Genomic DNA, 14,572 nt, shown 5'->3' with positions numbered 1-14,572 from the left:
TGGTGATGATAAGAATGATGATGATGATGATGATGATGTGATGCGAAGGAAACATGGCAACATCCCAGAGTCAAATTGAATAGACTCAACAATAATGACAAAAATCTGGGATGATTCCACATCCAGATGTGACCTAGGGCACTGCTTGGGTTCCTAAAAACTAGTAAACATTGATCCAAAGACATTGGATGTCACCGTGTGGCAACCTCATAATTCAGCAATCTCTGGCAGCTTCTTATGATGGAAAAAATCCTGGATTTGTAGTCAGACCCTGGCTTCAAATCCCAGTTTTGCCACCTAGTCTGTGTGAGATTGGGCAAGTTCCTTGAAGCCTCTGGGCCTCAGTTTCCTCCTATGTAAAATGAGGGAGTTCAACCAGGTGATCCCTGAGCTGCCTTGCAGCTCTGCCTCTCTAACCCTATAATTCAGGCTTCAAAGCATGGCAGGTCCAAGAAAAACGAAGCAAAAGATCTCCTCTGCTAGGGAATGGGCCTTCAATCTAGAAAGTCAAGAGCACATGCCTCTGCTTACCCTGAGTTTTATGGAAAGCAGGAACCAATAACCTTTTTTGAAGTGGTGACACAGGGTTTAGGGAAGATGGGGGTTTTCTTGTGTTTCACCGCTACATTGGATTATCCACATTCATGGATTCTTCTCTGCCCAAGAATGGCCACTATAAACAAGTTTGCATGCCACCTTTGGCACCTTTGCCCTTGATCTAAGCCCCTCTAAGCATCAAGACCTCAGCCATAGGTATTTTCCTTTCATTTCCCTGGCTTCTGGGACAATGGTCTAATCTTATCTAAACTTAGTCTCTTCCCTAGTAATGGACTAGAGTCTATTACTCTATACCAAGTAAGACCTTACTGAATGTATTTAACTTTATATTATATAGGTTATGTACATACATTTACATACATGTATACATATACATGTATGACACACACACTTGTCTCTATTAGAATCTAAGTTCATTGCAAATACCGATTACTTTATTCTTTGCTCTTGTACTTCAGTACCTAGGACAGTACTTGGTACATAACTTGGTATTTAACGACTACTTTGTGATTTGGTTGAGGTGAGACAATATAGATTTTGGGACAAATAGGGCATAGGACCCCTATTTTCCTCCAGTCCCTTGGAATCCAAACTATTCTACTTTTTATACATTTTCCCTTCAAGGCCTTGAATGAGCCAATGGTCACTTTGGAGAATCACCAATTTTAAGAGTTGGAAGAAACTTCTGTGGCCCTCCAATTCAATCCATACATGAAAAAGAATTCCTTTGTTTGACAACATATCTAACAAATGTTCATCTAGCCATTGCTCAAAGGCACCAGTGAGTGGGAATGCTCCATTTCCCATAGCGGCCTGTTCCACTTTGCCATGGCTCTCATGGACAGGAAGCTTCTCCTGAAGTTGAACCTAAATTAGCCTCCCCACACCCATTATTCCTAGTTCTATTCTCTAGGGCCAATAACAATTAGCTTAATTCTTCTTCCATGTGACAGGCCTTCAAACGCCTGAGGACAGCTCTTCATACTACCCATCCCTACACACATGCACCTCAGGCTTCTCCAGGCTCAACATTCCCAGTTCCTTCAACAGACGTTCCTAAAGTATGAATCTGAGGCCTTTTATCATCCTGGTTGACTCCTCTGATTGCTGAAACAGAAACAGAAAGAGGGAGAGCAATGCCTCTTGTTCTCAGTGGCTCCTTCCTCCCATCCTATCTGAGAAGGATGTGGCCAAATGAATTTGGAAAAGCTTTGATTCTCAAGACTTCAAAAACAATTCTTGTTTTAGTTCAAAGCATAGTCTCAATGTAGAGACATTTCCCTTAATAAAGTTGCATTTTTGAAATAGTTAGCAACTTGAAAAGGAAACCAAGCTTGAATTTTCTTTATAAATGCTAAAGAAACACCAGGATTTCACATCCTTATAAAGATGTGCCTTCACTACATGGCCCAGAGATGGCATTTGTAGAACAAAAGCAGCAATATTTTTCTGCAACTTTCAAAGGAAAGAAGAAGAGAAAGCATTCCATTGTTATTGTTAGTTGTAATTTTAATGCAGGGAGAACTCTGGTTTTTGGAATGAAACACAAAATGATTAAACCATTTTTACAAGGAATTCTATAACTATGCTCTGAAGAAGTGGGAAGTAAATTTTCAAAGGGGGAAATGGTTGCCTAGAGCCACCACCTTGACTATCTTCAAATAGAAGTCAAATGCAAAGGATGTGGGAACTCCTTTTTGGTATAGGTTGAATTAAATGGCCACTAAGGGCTCCAACCCCCAAGTTTTTGTGAGTCTATGATTAAAGGAAATTTTATTATCTGATTATTTTATTTTTTAAAATTGTGATTGATTAAATAGAATAGCAAAGTAACAGATTTGTTTTGGCAGTTTTCCTTCTCTATGCCCTCCTGCTATCTTGTATCTTCAGACTTTATGTACCCAATTCTCCCTACCTAAAACTGTTCATAAGAAAGGATAGCTAGGTAGGAAGGAAGGAAGGAAGAAAAGAAGAAAGAAATAAAAGAAGGAAGGAAGGAAAAAGAAACAATGAAAGGGAGAAAGAAAGAAAAAGGAGAAAAAGAGAGAGAGAGAAAGAGAGAGAGAGAGAGAAAGAGAGAGAGAGACAGAGAGAGAGAGAGAGAGAACCCTCATAGCAAATATGCACAGTAAAGAGAAACTAATGCCTTCATTAGCCATGTCCACAAATCTGTCTCCTTCTGCACTGTGAGTCCATCATGTTTCTTTTAGGAGATGGGTAACAGACTTCATCTCTGGTCCTTTGGGATTGTTTGTCATTACACTGGTCAGAGTTCTATGGTCTTTCTAAGTCTCTTTCTGTGTAATGTTGTTTTCTTTGCACAAATTGTTCTCCTAGTTCTGCTCACTTAACTCTGCATCAGTTCATAAATGTCTTCCTAATTTCCTCTGAAATGGTTCGTTTTTGTCATTTCTTACAGCAAAATAACATTCCATTCCACTCATATGCTGTAATTTGTTTAGCCATTTCCCAAGAAGGGGGCACTCTTTAGTGGACAGGTTTTTTGCTGCTTTGAAAAGAGCTGCTATAAATATTCTTGTACATATGGGTCCTTTTCCTTTCCTTTTCTCTTTTTAGGGTAAAGTATAGTAGTGGTATTTCTGGGTTAAAGGGTTTGCAAGGTTTCATGACTTTTTGAGCATCATTCCAAATAAAACAAATATTTTCTTAATTTTTACTCTCCCTCCCCATTCCTCTTGGCCCCAGCCAGCCATCAGGATTGAGAAGTGTTTACTCATTTCCATGTCTTATTTTTTTTTCCTCTTTGTTTTAGGTTCCTGTGGTTGTCTTGTTATGATACTGTTTGCCTCTGAAGTGAAGATGCACCATCTCTCAGAGAAAATTGCAAATTATAAAGAAGGGACTTTCATATACAAAACTCATAGTGAAAAATATGCCACCTCCTTCTGGATCATTTTCATGTGCTTCTCTGTGCACATTCTGAATGGGCTTTTAATCCGGCTTGCTGGGTTTCAGTTCCCTTTTGCAAAATCTAAAGACTTTGAGACTACTAGTGCAGCAGCAGATCTAATGTACTAAAAGATTAATTTTTTATCATCGTCCACATAGGGAAGTAGGCGTCCTCGGCTCCTGGCAATTCTGCCCCAAAATTAGATCTAAATAGATTCAAATAAGAAAATATATATTGACTGGGGACTTTTGGGGTAAATGGCTATTTTCTACACCAGCAAGGGAAGAAAATAAAGGTGGCAGAAGGAAGAACATGGCATGAGGAGAAGGGATACTTTAAACAGCAGGAAGCCATTTTCCCCAGGTATTCAAAGGGAATCATGAACTCGAATAGGTGAAACGATGCTCTTTGCATAAATCAAAGGGTGATGAAAAGTCTCTTTTGCCATGAGGGAGTCAGAAGATGTCTGCTTTGAGAAGACACATGCCTATCAGAAACTTGATCAAGGCAATCTATGGATGATGCATGTATCAGCAATCAGAGCAGAGAGTGAGAACCTTTTTTAAAAAGACAGTTGTGCAGTAAGTAAGCAATTTCTGTGTTGGGGGAAAAATCTATCAACAGATTTGACAAAATTTGTCTTGATTCCTATTAATTCAGTTACCCTGCTTTCTGGTTTGGAGCCTTCACACCCTGAAAAAGACCAGAAGGAAGAAACCAAGGTTCTCATTCCCTCCATGAGGCCAAGACACAAAAAAGGATGCTCTTTGCATAAATCAAAGGCTGATGAAAATTCTCTTTTTAAACTGATGGACAGTCTCTGGGACTCCTAATTTATCCTCCAAAACTATCTAGATTTAGAATCAGAGAGTCTCAGAGGTGGAAGAGAGGCTGTCTCATCCAAACCATGCCAGAACAAGAAAGGCCTTTTGCCACATCCAGGACAAATGGCCATCCACTTTCTACTTGAAGACCTTCCAAGAGGAGAAGCCCCCAGGATTCTGAGGTGGCCCATTACACTTTTGGATTGCTCTGTTGGGAAGTGTTTTTGCTTATTTTTTTCCCAGACCACAAGGCTAAATCTAAATGACAATTTCCACCCACTACTTCTCATTCAGCCCCCTGGGGTCAATCCGATCAAGTCTATTACTCTGTGTTCTACCACATGCTAGCCCTGAAATGGACTTTAGAAATCAGTTAGTCCAAGCTCCTAATTTTTCAGATGAAATTAAATGACCGAAGATCCTAATAAAATTTAGATTTGGAAGAAACCTCAGAGACCATCTAAACTAGTTCCTTTGTTTTCACAAATCAGAAAACTGAGGCTAAATCACTTGCCTAAGAGTCAGAGGCAGGATTTGAACCCAGGTCTGCTGGCTATAAAGCCAGCACATTTTCCACAATGCCTTAGTGAAAGCGACTTGTTAGGGACCATTTCAAACAAAGTACTGAATCCTATCACAAGCTGTAGATACCTCTATATGTCAAATGATAATTAAGTTAAATTCTGAGCTTACAATACTGCCACTGTGTTTTGTAGACTTCTTTTTCATCTGAGAGTCTTATAATATAAACAAGCTAAGATAATGTCTCAATTTATAAATGGTTTTGATTTATTAGTGAAAAATGAGTAAAAAATTAGTGGGAAATTAGTGGGAAAAATTAGTGGGAAGTCTCCATATTCCAGGTTTCAGATCACACCACCATAACATAATAGCATAGCATAGCATATCATCATATCATATATATCATATATAATATGTATTATATAGCTATAATAGCAGCATTCCACAAAGGGCATACCAGTGAATAACTGACCATACATTCCAGGTCATTGACAACACTCCCCTATACCACCCAAGGTCATATTTGTTTGAAGATAATTGGTTTTAAAAATTAATCTTGCTTTTCTTTTCTAAATAGTTTCTTAAAAAAAAAACCAAATGGAGTATAATTCTTGTATCATGAAGGGATTGATTCCACTTGGTGAGTTTTCTCACTTCTCTTGCTTGGTTCACAGTCCCCACCCAGGAAATCAGGGCTAATGAATGACTGGCATCATCACCACAGGTGCTGAAAGCATTTCCCCACTGGTGACCCCACTTCTCCATCAGACATTACTCCAAGTGAGAATGTTGTTTATTTCTTCAGTCACTAATAGGGAGAAGGGGAAGAGAAAATTATTTCAGTGCCCTCTTATACATCTACAGGAATTCTGCACCTAGTCTGTGGGTTCAGATTGCAGTTCATAAGAGATAAACAGCGGGACTCTCGCATGATATCATAATAAATTAAAAAAGCTTCATCCACAAGTTTTCATTCCATTTTAGAATGGGAAATATGTGGGGGTGATTTGCAAAAATTCTATGCAATGGAATATGTGTTGAGATTATCCAAGTATGAAATGTATGTCTCTAGAATGCTGCGAGACTGTATTCAGCTCCAGAAGCCAACATTTGTACCTAGAAGGGACCTTCTAGGTCATCTGGTCTAACACCATCATTTTACAAATGAAGAATCAGAGACCCAGAAAGGTGAGATGATGTGCCTAAAATATAGTCTTATAGCAGAAGTAAGAGCTGAACCCAATTCAGTTCAAGTTCCAATACATGTATTATTGTCTCACATGGAATTAGCTGAATCTCAATGATACTTGTTTGTCAAAAAGGTACCAACATGATGTAATAAGGTTTCATTTCATAAGAGCTGGGCAAATAATAACACCCAGCATTTACGCGGTACCAACTATGTGTCAGGCACTGTGCTAAGTGCTTTATAAATATCATCTCATTTGACCCTCACAACAATTCTATGAAGTAATAATTATAACAATAGCCAACATTTATATTGTGTTTACTGTGTGCCATGGTACAGCTAGGTGGTTGTGTGCAGAGTGCCTGGAGACAGGAAGACCCAAGTTCAAATCCAGCCTCAGGTACTTACTAGTTATGTGACCCTGGACAAGTCACTTAACCCTGTTTGCCTTAATTTCCTCATTGGTAAAATGAGCTTTGGGAGGAAATGGTAAATGACTCCAATATCTTTGCCAAGAAAACCCCAAATGGGGTCATGAAGAGTCAGATATAACTGAAACAACTGAATAACAACAATGGTATCATGTATCAAGCACTGTGCTAAGGTCTCTGAAATTATTGTCTCATTTGATCCTCACAACAACCCTGGGAGGTAGGTGCTATTATCTCCATTTGTTGGTTGAAAAAACTGAGGGAGAAAACGGTTAAGTGACTTGCCCAGGATCATACAACTAGTAAGTGCCTCAGGCCAAATTTGAACTCAGGTCTTACTGACTCTAGGACCAGTGCTCCTCTCTGCCCCTAATAACATCCAAGAAACAATAATAACTGCAATAGCAACTGTAGCTGGGATTTTCATTTTTCAGCTGTTTTTTCTTTTTATTCATTTTTTTTCTAATCTCCATCAGTAAGGCTCTTCCCTTGGCATATTCCTCTAACACTACCTCACAAAATGGAGAGCAAGTTCTGGTCATCCCAATTCAGGTCACGGGGTCATAGATGTAGAGTTAGGAGCAAACCTTGAAAGTCATTGGTTTTACAGACGAGGAAGCTGAGAGGGAAGGCACTTGTCTTGAGTCCGATAAGAGGAAGACTGACTGTGCGTGGAAGAGGCAACAGGTTAGATGTCTCTCCTTGGACGACTAGCCTCGCCATGTTGGGAGAGGTTGGCCAAAAGACAATGTCTTCTTCATCCATAGCAATTCTGAGAAATCATCTCTTAGGAAAGATGCTGAACCTCTCAGGCCAGCTGTAAAGGAAGAGGTTAGTCTCAATGACTCTGAAGGCCCTTTCCAGCTTTAAATCTATGATCCCGTGATGAACTAAGTCACATCAGCATTGTAACCTGAGTCCATGGCTGGAGGGAACAGCCCATACTGCTGAAATCCCAAATCCTTAATTAATTAATTAATCCTTGCCGTCTTTATTTTTTCTGTAATAATTATGTAAAATGCTTTAAAGCTGTCAAAGTCCCATTCATTATCTCATTTTTTGTGTGGCAGGTATCAACGTCATTTCTTAGATGAGGAGACTGAGGCTTACAAAGGTGAAGGGATTTGCACATGGCCAAAGAGCTAGGAATCACAGGAGGCAGGATTTGAACTCAGATTTTCATGATTTCACAGTCCAGAGCTCTGTACACTAAGCCATGTGCCTCTGCTAAGCAAAGAGTTTGGGGGTGGGAACCCTCAGAGACAGGATTTGAACCCAGGACTTCTTGTCTTCAAGGTCCAGCGCTCTGTCCAGTAAGCTGTGTGCCTCTAATAAGCATGGAACTTGGGGGTGTGGTGAGGGGGTTCATTTTGGTAATGAAACAAAATTAAACGTAGGGCTGGCTGGGGTGCGCATTTCTTCAATACTGAAGTGGTTCTGGGCAGAAGCATTTGTAATTCAAATGGGGAAATAAAGAAATCACATCATCCATTTGGTTTTGGATAATTGGTTTGGGGTCACAGAACTGCTAAGTGCACCAGGGCTCTCTGACCTCCCTCGCTCTTCCAAGGGGTTTGAAAAATTCCATGGGCTTTCTCTTCTGGAAAACAAGTATTTGGTTGTTCTTTTTAATTCTTTATCTAAGAAAAGGAGAGACAGAAAAGAATACTTGATAGATGCAGCTAAAACCTAATGAGAGCCCCCCCTCAGGAAATTAACAACATTTGCCCAAATGCAGCTGTTAGGAGGGGCACAGAGGGCAAAGCCAATGGGATCCAACAAATAAGCTGAAATTGGGGCACTCATGAGAGCCGCAGTTATTCAGTCTCTTTCTCTTTTCTGAAGGATAAAACACAGCCCACCTCAAATGGCCCGGCCACTTATCTGCAGGAAAAGGGTTTCTGGGCTGCAGCTTCACCTGGCTCCTTCCGTGCGGCCATCAAAGGCATTGCTGGGGCTCTGCATTCATTATGCTAGGTGAACCAAGTGTCAATGGCCTCTCTCCCCACCCCACATAGCCAACTGGTCTTCTCCTATGGATAGAGGTCCCCCTGCTGGTTTTTGGAGAGCAAACACGGGGGGAAGGTGGGCAGATCCATTCATGGTAATTAAAACAAATGCCATTCACCGAGTCACAGCAGTGGCCAAGTGGGTAGACTGGGGTTAAAAGGGTGGCAAAAATACCCAGGACCTTAGACCCCACAGAAATAATACTTTGGGCTTGTTAGGATGAAACCCATATAATAATAGCTAGTATTTATATAGTGCCTTCTGGTTTTAGCATAAGTATCTCATTTGATCCTCACAACCCTGAGAGTAGGTGCTATTATTGTTTCCACTTTACAAATGAGGAAACTGAGGAAGACAGAGTTGAAGTGACATGTAACCCCTCTTTGCCTCAACTTCCTCATCTGTAAAATGGGGATGAGAATAGATCTTACCTCCCAGGGTTTTCATGAGGATGATACAAAATTAGAAAAGCAAAGAGCTTTGTATGTGAAATATTAAAGTGCCCTATCCTCGCTATTATGGTTAAGAACTCTTCTCCAACTCTCTCTTTTTACGATGAAGAAATTGAGGCCTCAGGTATACAGATGAAGATATTACAAGGAAACCTGGGGAGGGAGAGAGAGCACAAGATTCTTCAGATATCAGAGGAGGCTTCACAAAGAAGGTGGTCCATGAGCTAAGGAAGGAGACAGGAATTCTCAAAAGCAGAGCCAAGAAAGCAGGGTATTTCAGGCATGGAGGAGATACTTTGCCACAAATCGAGAGGTTGGGTGTCGATTTCAGGAGATAGCTTATGTCTCTTTTGGCTGCAATGGAGAATTCATGAAGGAGAGAAGTACGAAATAAGGCTGGAAAGGGAAGTGGGAGTCAAATTGAGAAGAGCCTTGAAGGTCAGACCAAGGTGCTTGTATTTTATCCTATAACCCAGTGGTTAGCAAATACGGCCAATGTACTGAATCAGGCTCTCTGCCTGGTTTTTAACTTTTTAAATAAATTTTAGTGTACTTTGTAGTGTTTAATTTCCAAGGTGTAAATACTCACACTCAAAATTTAACAACTGGCTTTCCAAAGCCAGCTGACTCTACCATATTACTTCCAGAGGCTACCTAGTTCAAATACATATGAGGTTATTGTCCTAATTACTATGTGAAAGAACCTAGAGTTCCTGGGTACCAGTTTTACCTGCTCCCTTACGACTTCTGGCATAGCTTATGCTTCAGACGTTTTCTAGCCAGTTTGAGCTTAATTTCATCCCTTTTCAACAACCAAGATACAAAACTGTTCTCTCTCAAACAAGGAACTGTCCCAGGACATGGGCCAGGTTTAGTTTCTGGATTCCAAGCAGTCTTGCCTACGTTTGCCTGCTTAGCGCCCAAACAAACACGCAAACAAACCTGCTCCCAGAGCAACAGAACATCTGTGAAGAAGAGGACAGATGTTCTTATAATTAGGATCAACAATGGCAGATTTTAGCAGATTCCCTCCACTGCCCCCAGGTCCTAAGGGATGCTGTTAAAGGCAAGGAAACCCTCCTTCTCTCTGGGTCCAGCAGCCAGAGCTCGCAAAGCTGTGTCTCCCCTTGCCTTTGCCCACAGGTTAGAATTGGGGTTACCAGGAACAGGAAGCAAGAACAGGGTGTCTCATAAGGGTAGGAACGGTCCTCACTATTCCCCCTGTTAAAGCTACTCTTTACTGGAATGGAATATTCCCCTCAGCTACTCAGTCTAGTGATTAATCCTCTTTTGGGATCTTAGCCCCTATCCCCTCACCCTAAACTCCTAAAAGTGCTGCATGAAATAGTTTGGGTTATGTTTTACTTTCAATTAAAATGAATTTAAATTAATTTTGATTCCTGGATTTTGCCAGGTCCCTTAAGATGATTAAAGATGATGGTATAACATTCCTCGAGACACTTCTTGGTTCTGGACTTGCTTCCTACCCTGCACACACACACACACACACACACACACACACACGTCCTTCTTTCTTGAGTCTTAAGCATCCATTAAAATCTTGCCATTTGCCCTGCTGCTGCACCCATTCCTCTTCTCACCTAGGAAAGTATACTTTGGACCAGGTCTCCAAAGACTATGTCCCGCCCTGATTCCATGAGGAAATCAATTCACCTCAGGACTTCATCTTGGGGCTTAGATGTCCCATCTGATTGAGCGAGTACAAATGCGGTGAGTCTATTGCATTTAGACCGGAATGTGTTTCATTATCCTGCTTATCCAATGAAGTCAATACTACCATTCCTTTAAAAAGCCATGATAATTCACTATCCTATGGCCACATTCTGCAGACCAGGCCCTCCCAATTTTCCGTAAGGAGCAGTCATCCTCATTTACAAGCAACGCTGACATACGCGAGTGGACGATACATGGTTTACCAAATACCTTCCTTATGCTCAGTATATGAAGCAGGCAGTGCAGGGATTACTATTCCTCTCTTACAGAAAAGGAGAAGTAGGCGCAAGAAGTGACAAAATTTGTCCAATTTGTCCACTCTGCTAGTGACTGCTAAAACTGAAATTGAAACCTTGTTCTCTTGACTCCAAGGCTGTTGTTTTTTTAATATTAATTTTTTAAAAATTTTAAGTTCTAAATTCTCTTCCTCCCTCCAGGCTTTCCCCCACCCATCAAAAAGGCAAGCAATATGATACCTATTATATATCTCAACATTTCTTTTTTTAAAAATGATGCTCCTTTTTTTTAAAAAACTTCCTCTTCATCTTCTGATATTCCACCCTTCTACCGACCAGAAAGTCATTCCCTGTAGCAAACAATAAAGACAAGGGTGAAAGTGGGGGGAGGGGAAGTAGTTTAGCAAAACTAACAAGAAGATCAACAGAGTTGTGGTATATCCACAATCTATACTATAATCCCTCATCTCTGCAAAGAAGAGAAAAAGTTAAATTTTTATATCTCTCTATTGGGTCCAGGCTTGGTCATTATGGGGAAGAGAGGAAGAGAAAGGAAAAAAAAAACATTTATTGAGAACCTACTATGTGCAATAATAATAATAATAATAATAATAACTAATATTTACACAGCATACTACATGCTAAGCACTGGGCTAAGAGCTTTACAAATATTAACTCACTTGATCCTCACAAACACTTATGAAGAGCTTACTATGTGCTAGGCACTATGCTAAGTGCTTTAATAATAATAATAATAACTAACATTTCTATAGCACTTACTATGTGCTATGCACTGTGCTAAGTGTTTTACAAACATGACCTAATTTGACCTTCACAACCACCCTGGGAAGTAAGTGCTATTATTATCCCCATTTTACAGATGAGAAACTGAGGGAGAGGTTAAGTGATTTGTCCAAGGTCACATAGCTAATAAGTGTCTGAGGCCAGATTTCAAGGTCTTCCTGACTCCAGGCTATAACCACTGAACCATCTAGCTGCCTCTTATGATTACACAGCCCTCAGTTTCTAAGTTGCTTTTGTTCCTTCTATTTACATTCCAGTGATCTTTCCATTACATTAAATTACTTCTGTCTTATAGCTCCGTATAAATAGTCAATATAAGATAAGTTGTTGCTGTTCTGTCCTCCAACTCTTAGTGACTCCTTGGGTCATATCATGTCAATACTGTCCATGGGGTTTTCTTGGCAAAGATACTGGAGTGGTTTGCCATTTCCTTCTCCAGTAAATGTTAAGATATAACGAAATATAAAACTTATAACAAGACTAAATCATAGAATACTCAAGTCACTTTCCAGACCACACAAAACTATTTGTTCTCATATGGTAGAAGTCATCTGGAGATGAAAAGGCCAAAGGTTCGAGGTGTTTTGTTTCCTTGTTTGGAATTTGGCCGGGGGCATTTAAACCCATCCTAACTCAAGTGCCTAGAGGGAGGGCAGCTCCCCATCCATGCTCCTCTCCTCACTTCTGGAACATCCTCCAGTTAGTGCTTCACAGGGCTGGGAGAATATATATTCATCACCTTGTCACTTGGGAGTCTGATTGGGAAGTGACAAGTTGAATCAGAACTTCACTGATGGGTCCATTCTTTTCTCCAGGCAGCTCTGTACAGAGGGTAGAGAGAATGAAGGTGCTGATACCCCTGAGGAATTCCAGGCTCTGGTGGTACAGCCACAGGACTAAGGCAGCATTTTTGTATGCTGCAGAAGAGATTTTAAAATAGTACCCCCGGAATGTTACAAACATCCAGAATTGAGCCTTTGCCATAAGAAACGCGTAAGACTCAGCCTAGGATAGAATAAATAGAGAGTGAAATTATCTGGCACTAAATACAGGTCCATTTATAGAAAGTAATATTACATCATGCCCTTTGTTAAATCATACCTTGCCCCCGACAGAATCGCTGTGTGTTGTTGGGCTCTAGAGACTGCGTACCTTGCCTGTGCCTAGATCCGGCTCTGCACCAGGAATAATGCCATTTCTGAGCTCACCAGCAAGCAGGAATGCACAGTCCAAGCAATCCTCGACCGTTACTGCAGCAGTCTCACGTTACGGGTTTTCATGTACTTTCCCTGTAGAAAGAGCTGCTCTAATTCAGAGATGTCTGTCCCGGCTGTGCCAGTCAACTGCTTTACGCCCAAACTGCCCATCCTGTATTTAGTAACATCTACGAAAATGGTCGGCTATAAAAGGGGAGGGAAGTGGGCAGCCTGCCGCACAGCCCAAATCGCCAGCCCCTCAAACGAAAGTGTGTCCGTTTGTGCAGACAGGACACACACACACACACACACACACACACACGCACACACACACACTCCGGAGTTGTCACCACCTGTTCAACCCTTGTTTGCAAACATGCTTTGCCCTGCCTGCCCAATCGGACATCTCTCTCCCAGGCCAAATTCCAACAACTTCCTGTCCCTCTTCTCTAGGAAACCTGCTGTGTCCTGTATTACCCAACACCCCTTCCTCGAATTCCCATACTACTCCAGACTTGAGAGGGAAAAAAATCACTGTTGGGATAAAGCAAAGAAAAAGCATTGCTGGAGTTCTGCTCATGTAGCATGAGATTAGAATTTTGTGAATTTGGGTGGTCTGATTCACCAACTGATAAATTATCAAAAGATATGAACAAGCAGTTTTCTAAGGAAGAAATATAAGCCACCAATAGCCGTATGGGTTAAAAAAAAATGCTTTGAATCCCTAATGATTGGAAAAATGTAAATTGAAGGAACTCTGAGATTCTACTTCATCTCATCAGATTGGCAAAGGTGCTAGAAAAGACAAAAGACAAATGTTGGCGGATTTTCAGGAAAGCAGGCACATTAATGCACCATTGGCAGATTCATAAATTGGTCCAGCCATTCTGGAAAGTAATTTGGACTGATTCCCCACAAGTCACTAAACTGTGCATTCCTTTGACCCAGAAATGCTTTGACTTGTCCTATACCCAAAAGAGATCAAGCAGAGAGAAAAAGGACCCATATTTACAAAACACAATGGCTCTTTTTTTGTAGGAGCAAAGAATGGAAAACTAAAGGGATTCCCGTTGATTAGGAAATGGCTGAATAAATTACGGTAAATGAATGTAATAGATGCTAATGTGCTATGACAAATCATGAAGGGGATGGTTTCATTGCAACCTGGTAAGATTTATATGAACTGATGCAAAGTGAAGTGAGCAGAGTCAAGAAAACAAATTATATATCAACAGCATTGTAATGACCAAAAAAATTTTTTTTGAAAGACTTATGATATCTGATCAATTTCATGATTCCAGAGGACCAGCACTTATTTAGCATAGTGCCTAGAACATAGCAGGAACCTAATAAATGTTTATTGACTGAATGACCAATGATTGTACCTCCTAACAGAGAAGGAATGGTTTCAGGGTGCAGAATAAGATATACATTTTTTGGATGTGTCCAATGTGGGAATTTTTGTTTGACTATGTTATTCATTGCAAAGATTTGTTTTTCTTTTCTTTTTTCAATGGAGGAAGGGAGGAAGGAAGGAGGAAGAGAGAAAAAACTGATTTTAATTAATTAAAACATTTTAATTTAATTTTTAAAAGATGGGCTAAATGACCTGGTATTGAGATCCAAATAGTATGGAGCTGCAGAAACACATTTCTTTGACAGACTCAGAATTTGGATAAAACTAGGGACTAGACATGATTTAATT

The 14,572-nt window shown here is 40.4% G+C and overlaps 1 protein-coding gene across 2 annotated transcripts in view; it reads left to right on the top strand.

Annotated features, from left to right (window-relative positions):
- The window catches only part of CLRN1 (clarin 1), a 44,096-nt gene extending 40,499 nt beyond the window's left edge, over nt 1-3,597 (top strand). For both annotated transcript variants that reach the window (XM_027875703.1, XM_027875702.1), the window contains one exon: nt 3,332-3,597. In XM_027875703.1, coding sequence (XP_027731504.1) covers nt 3,332-3,597 — 266 coding nt within the window. The remainder of the gene's footprint in view (nt 1-3,331) is intronic.
- The last annotated feature ends 10,975 nt before the right edge of the window (nt 3,598-14,572 follow it).

This window comes from Vombatus ursinus, unplaced genomic scaffold (assembly GCF_900497805.2).
Source record: "Vombatus ursinus unplaced genomic scaffold, bare-nosed wombat genome assembly UNPS02014810.1, whole genome shotgun sequence".
NCBI classification, from domain to species: domain Eukaryota; kingdom Metazoa; phylum Chordata; class Mammalia; order Diprotodontia; family Vombatidae; genus Vombatus; species Vombatus ursinus.
The sequence above is the reverse complement of the archived record's forward strand: the minus strand, read 5'-3'. Positions and strand labels throughout refer to the sequence as shown.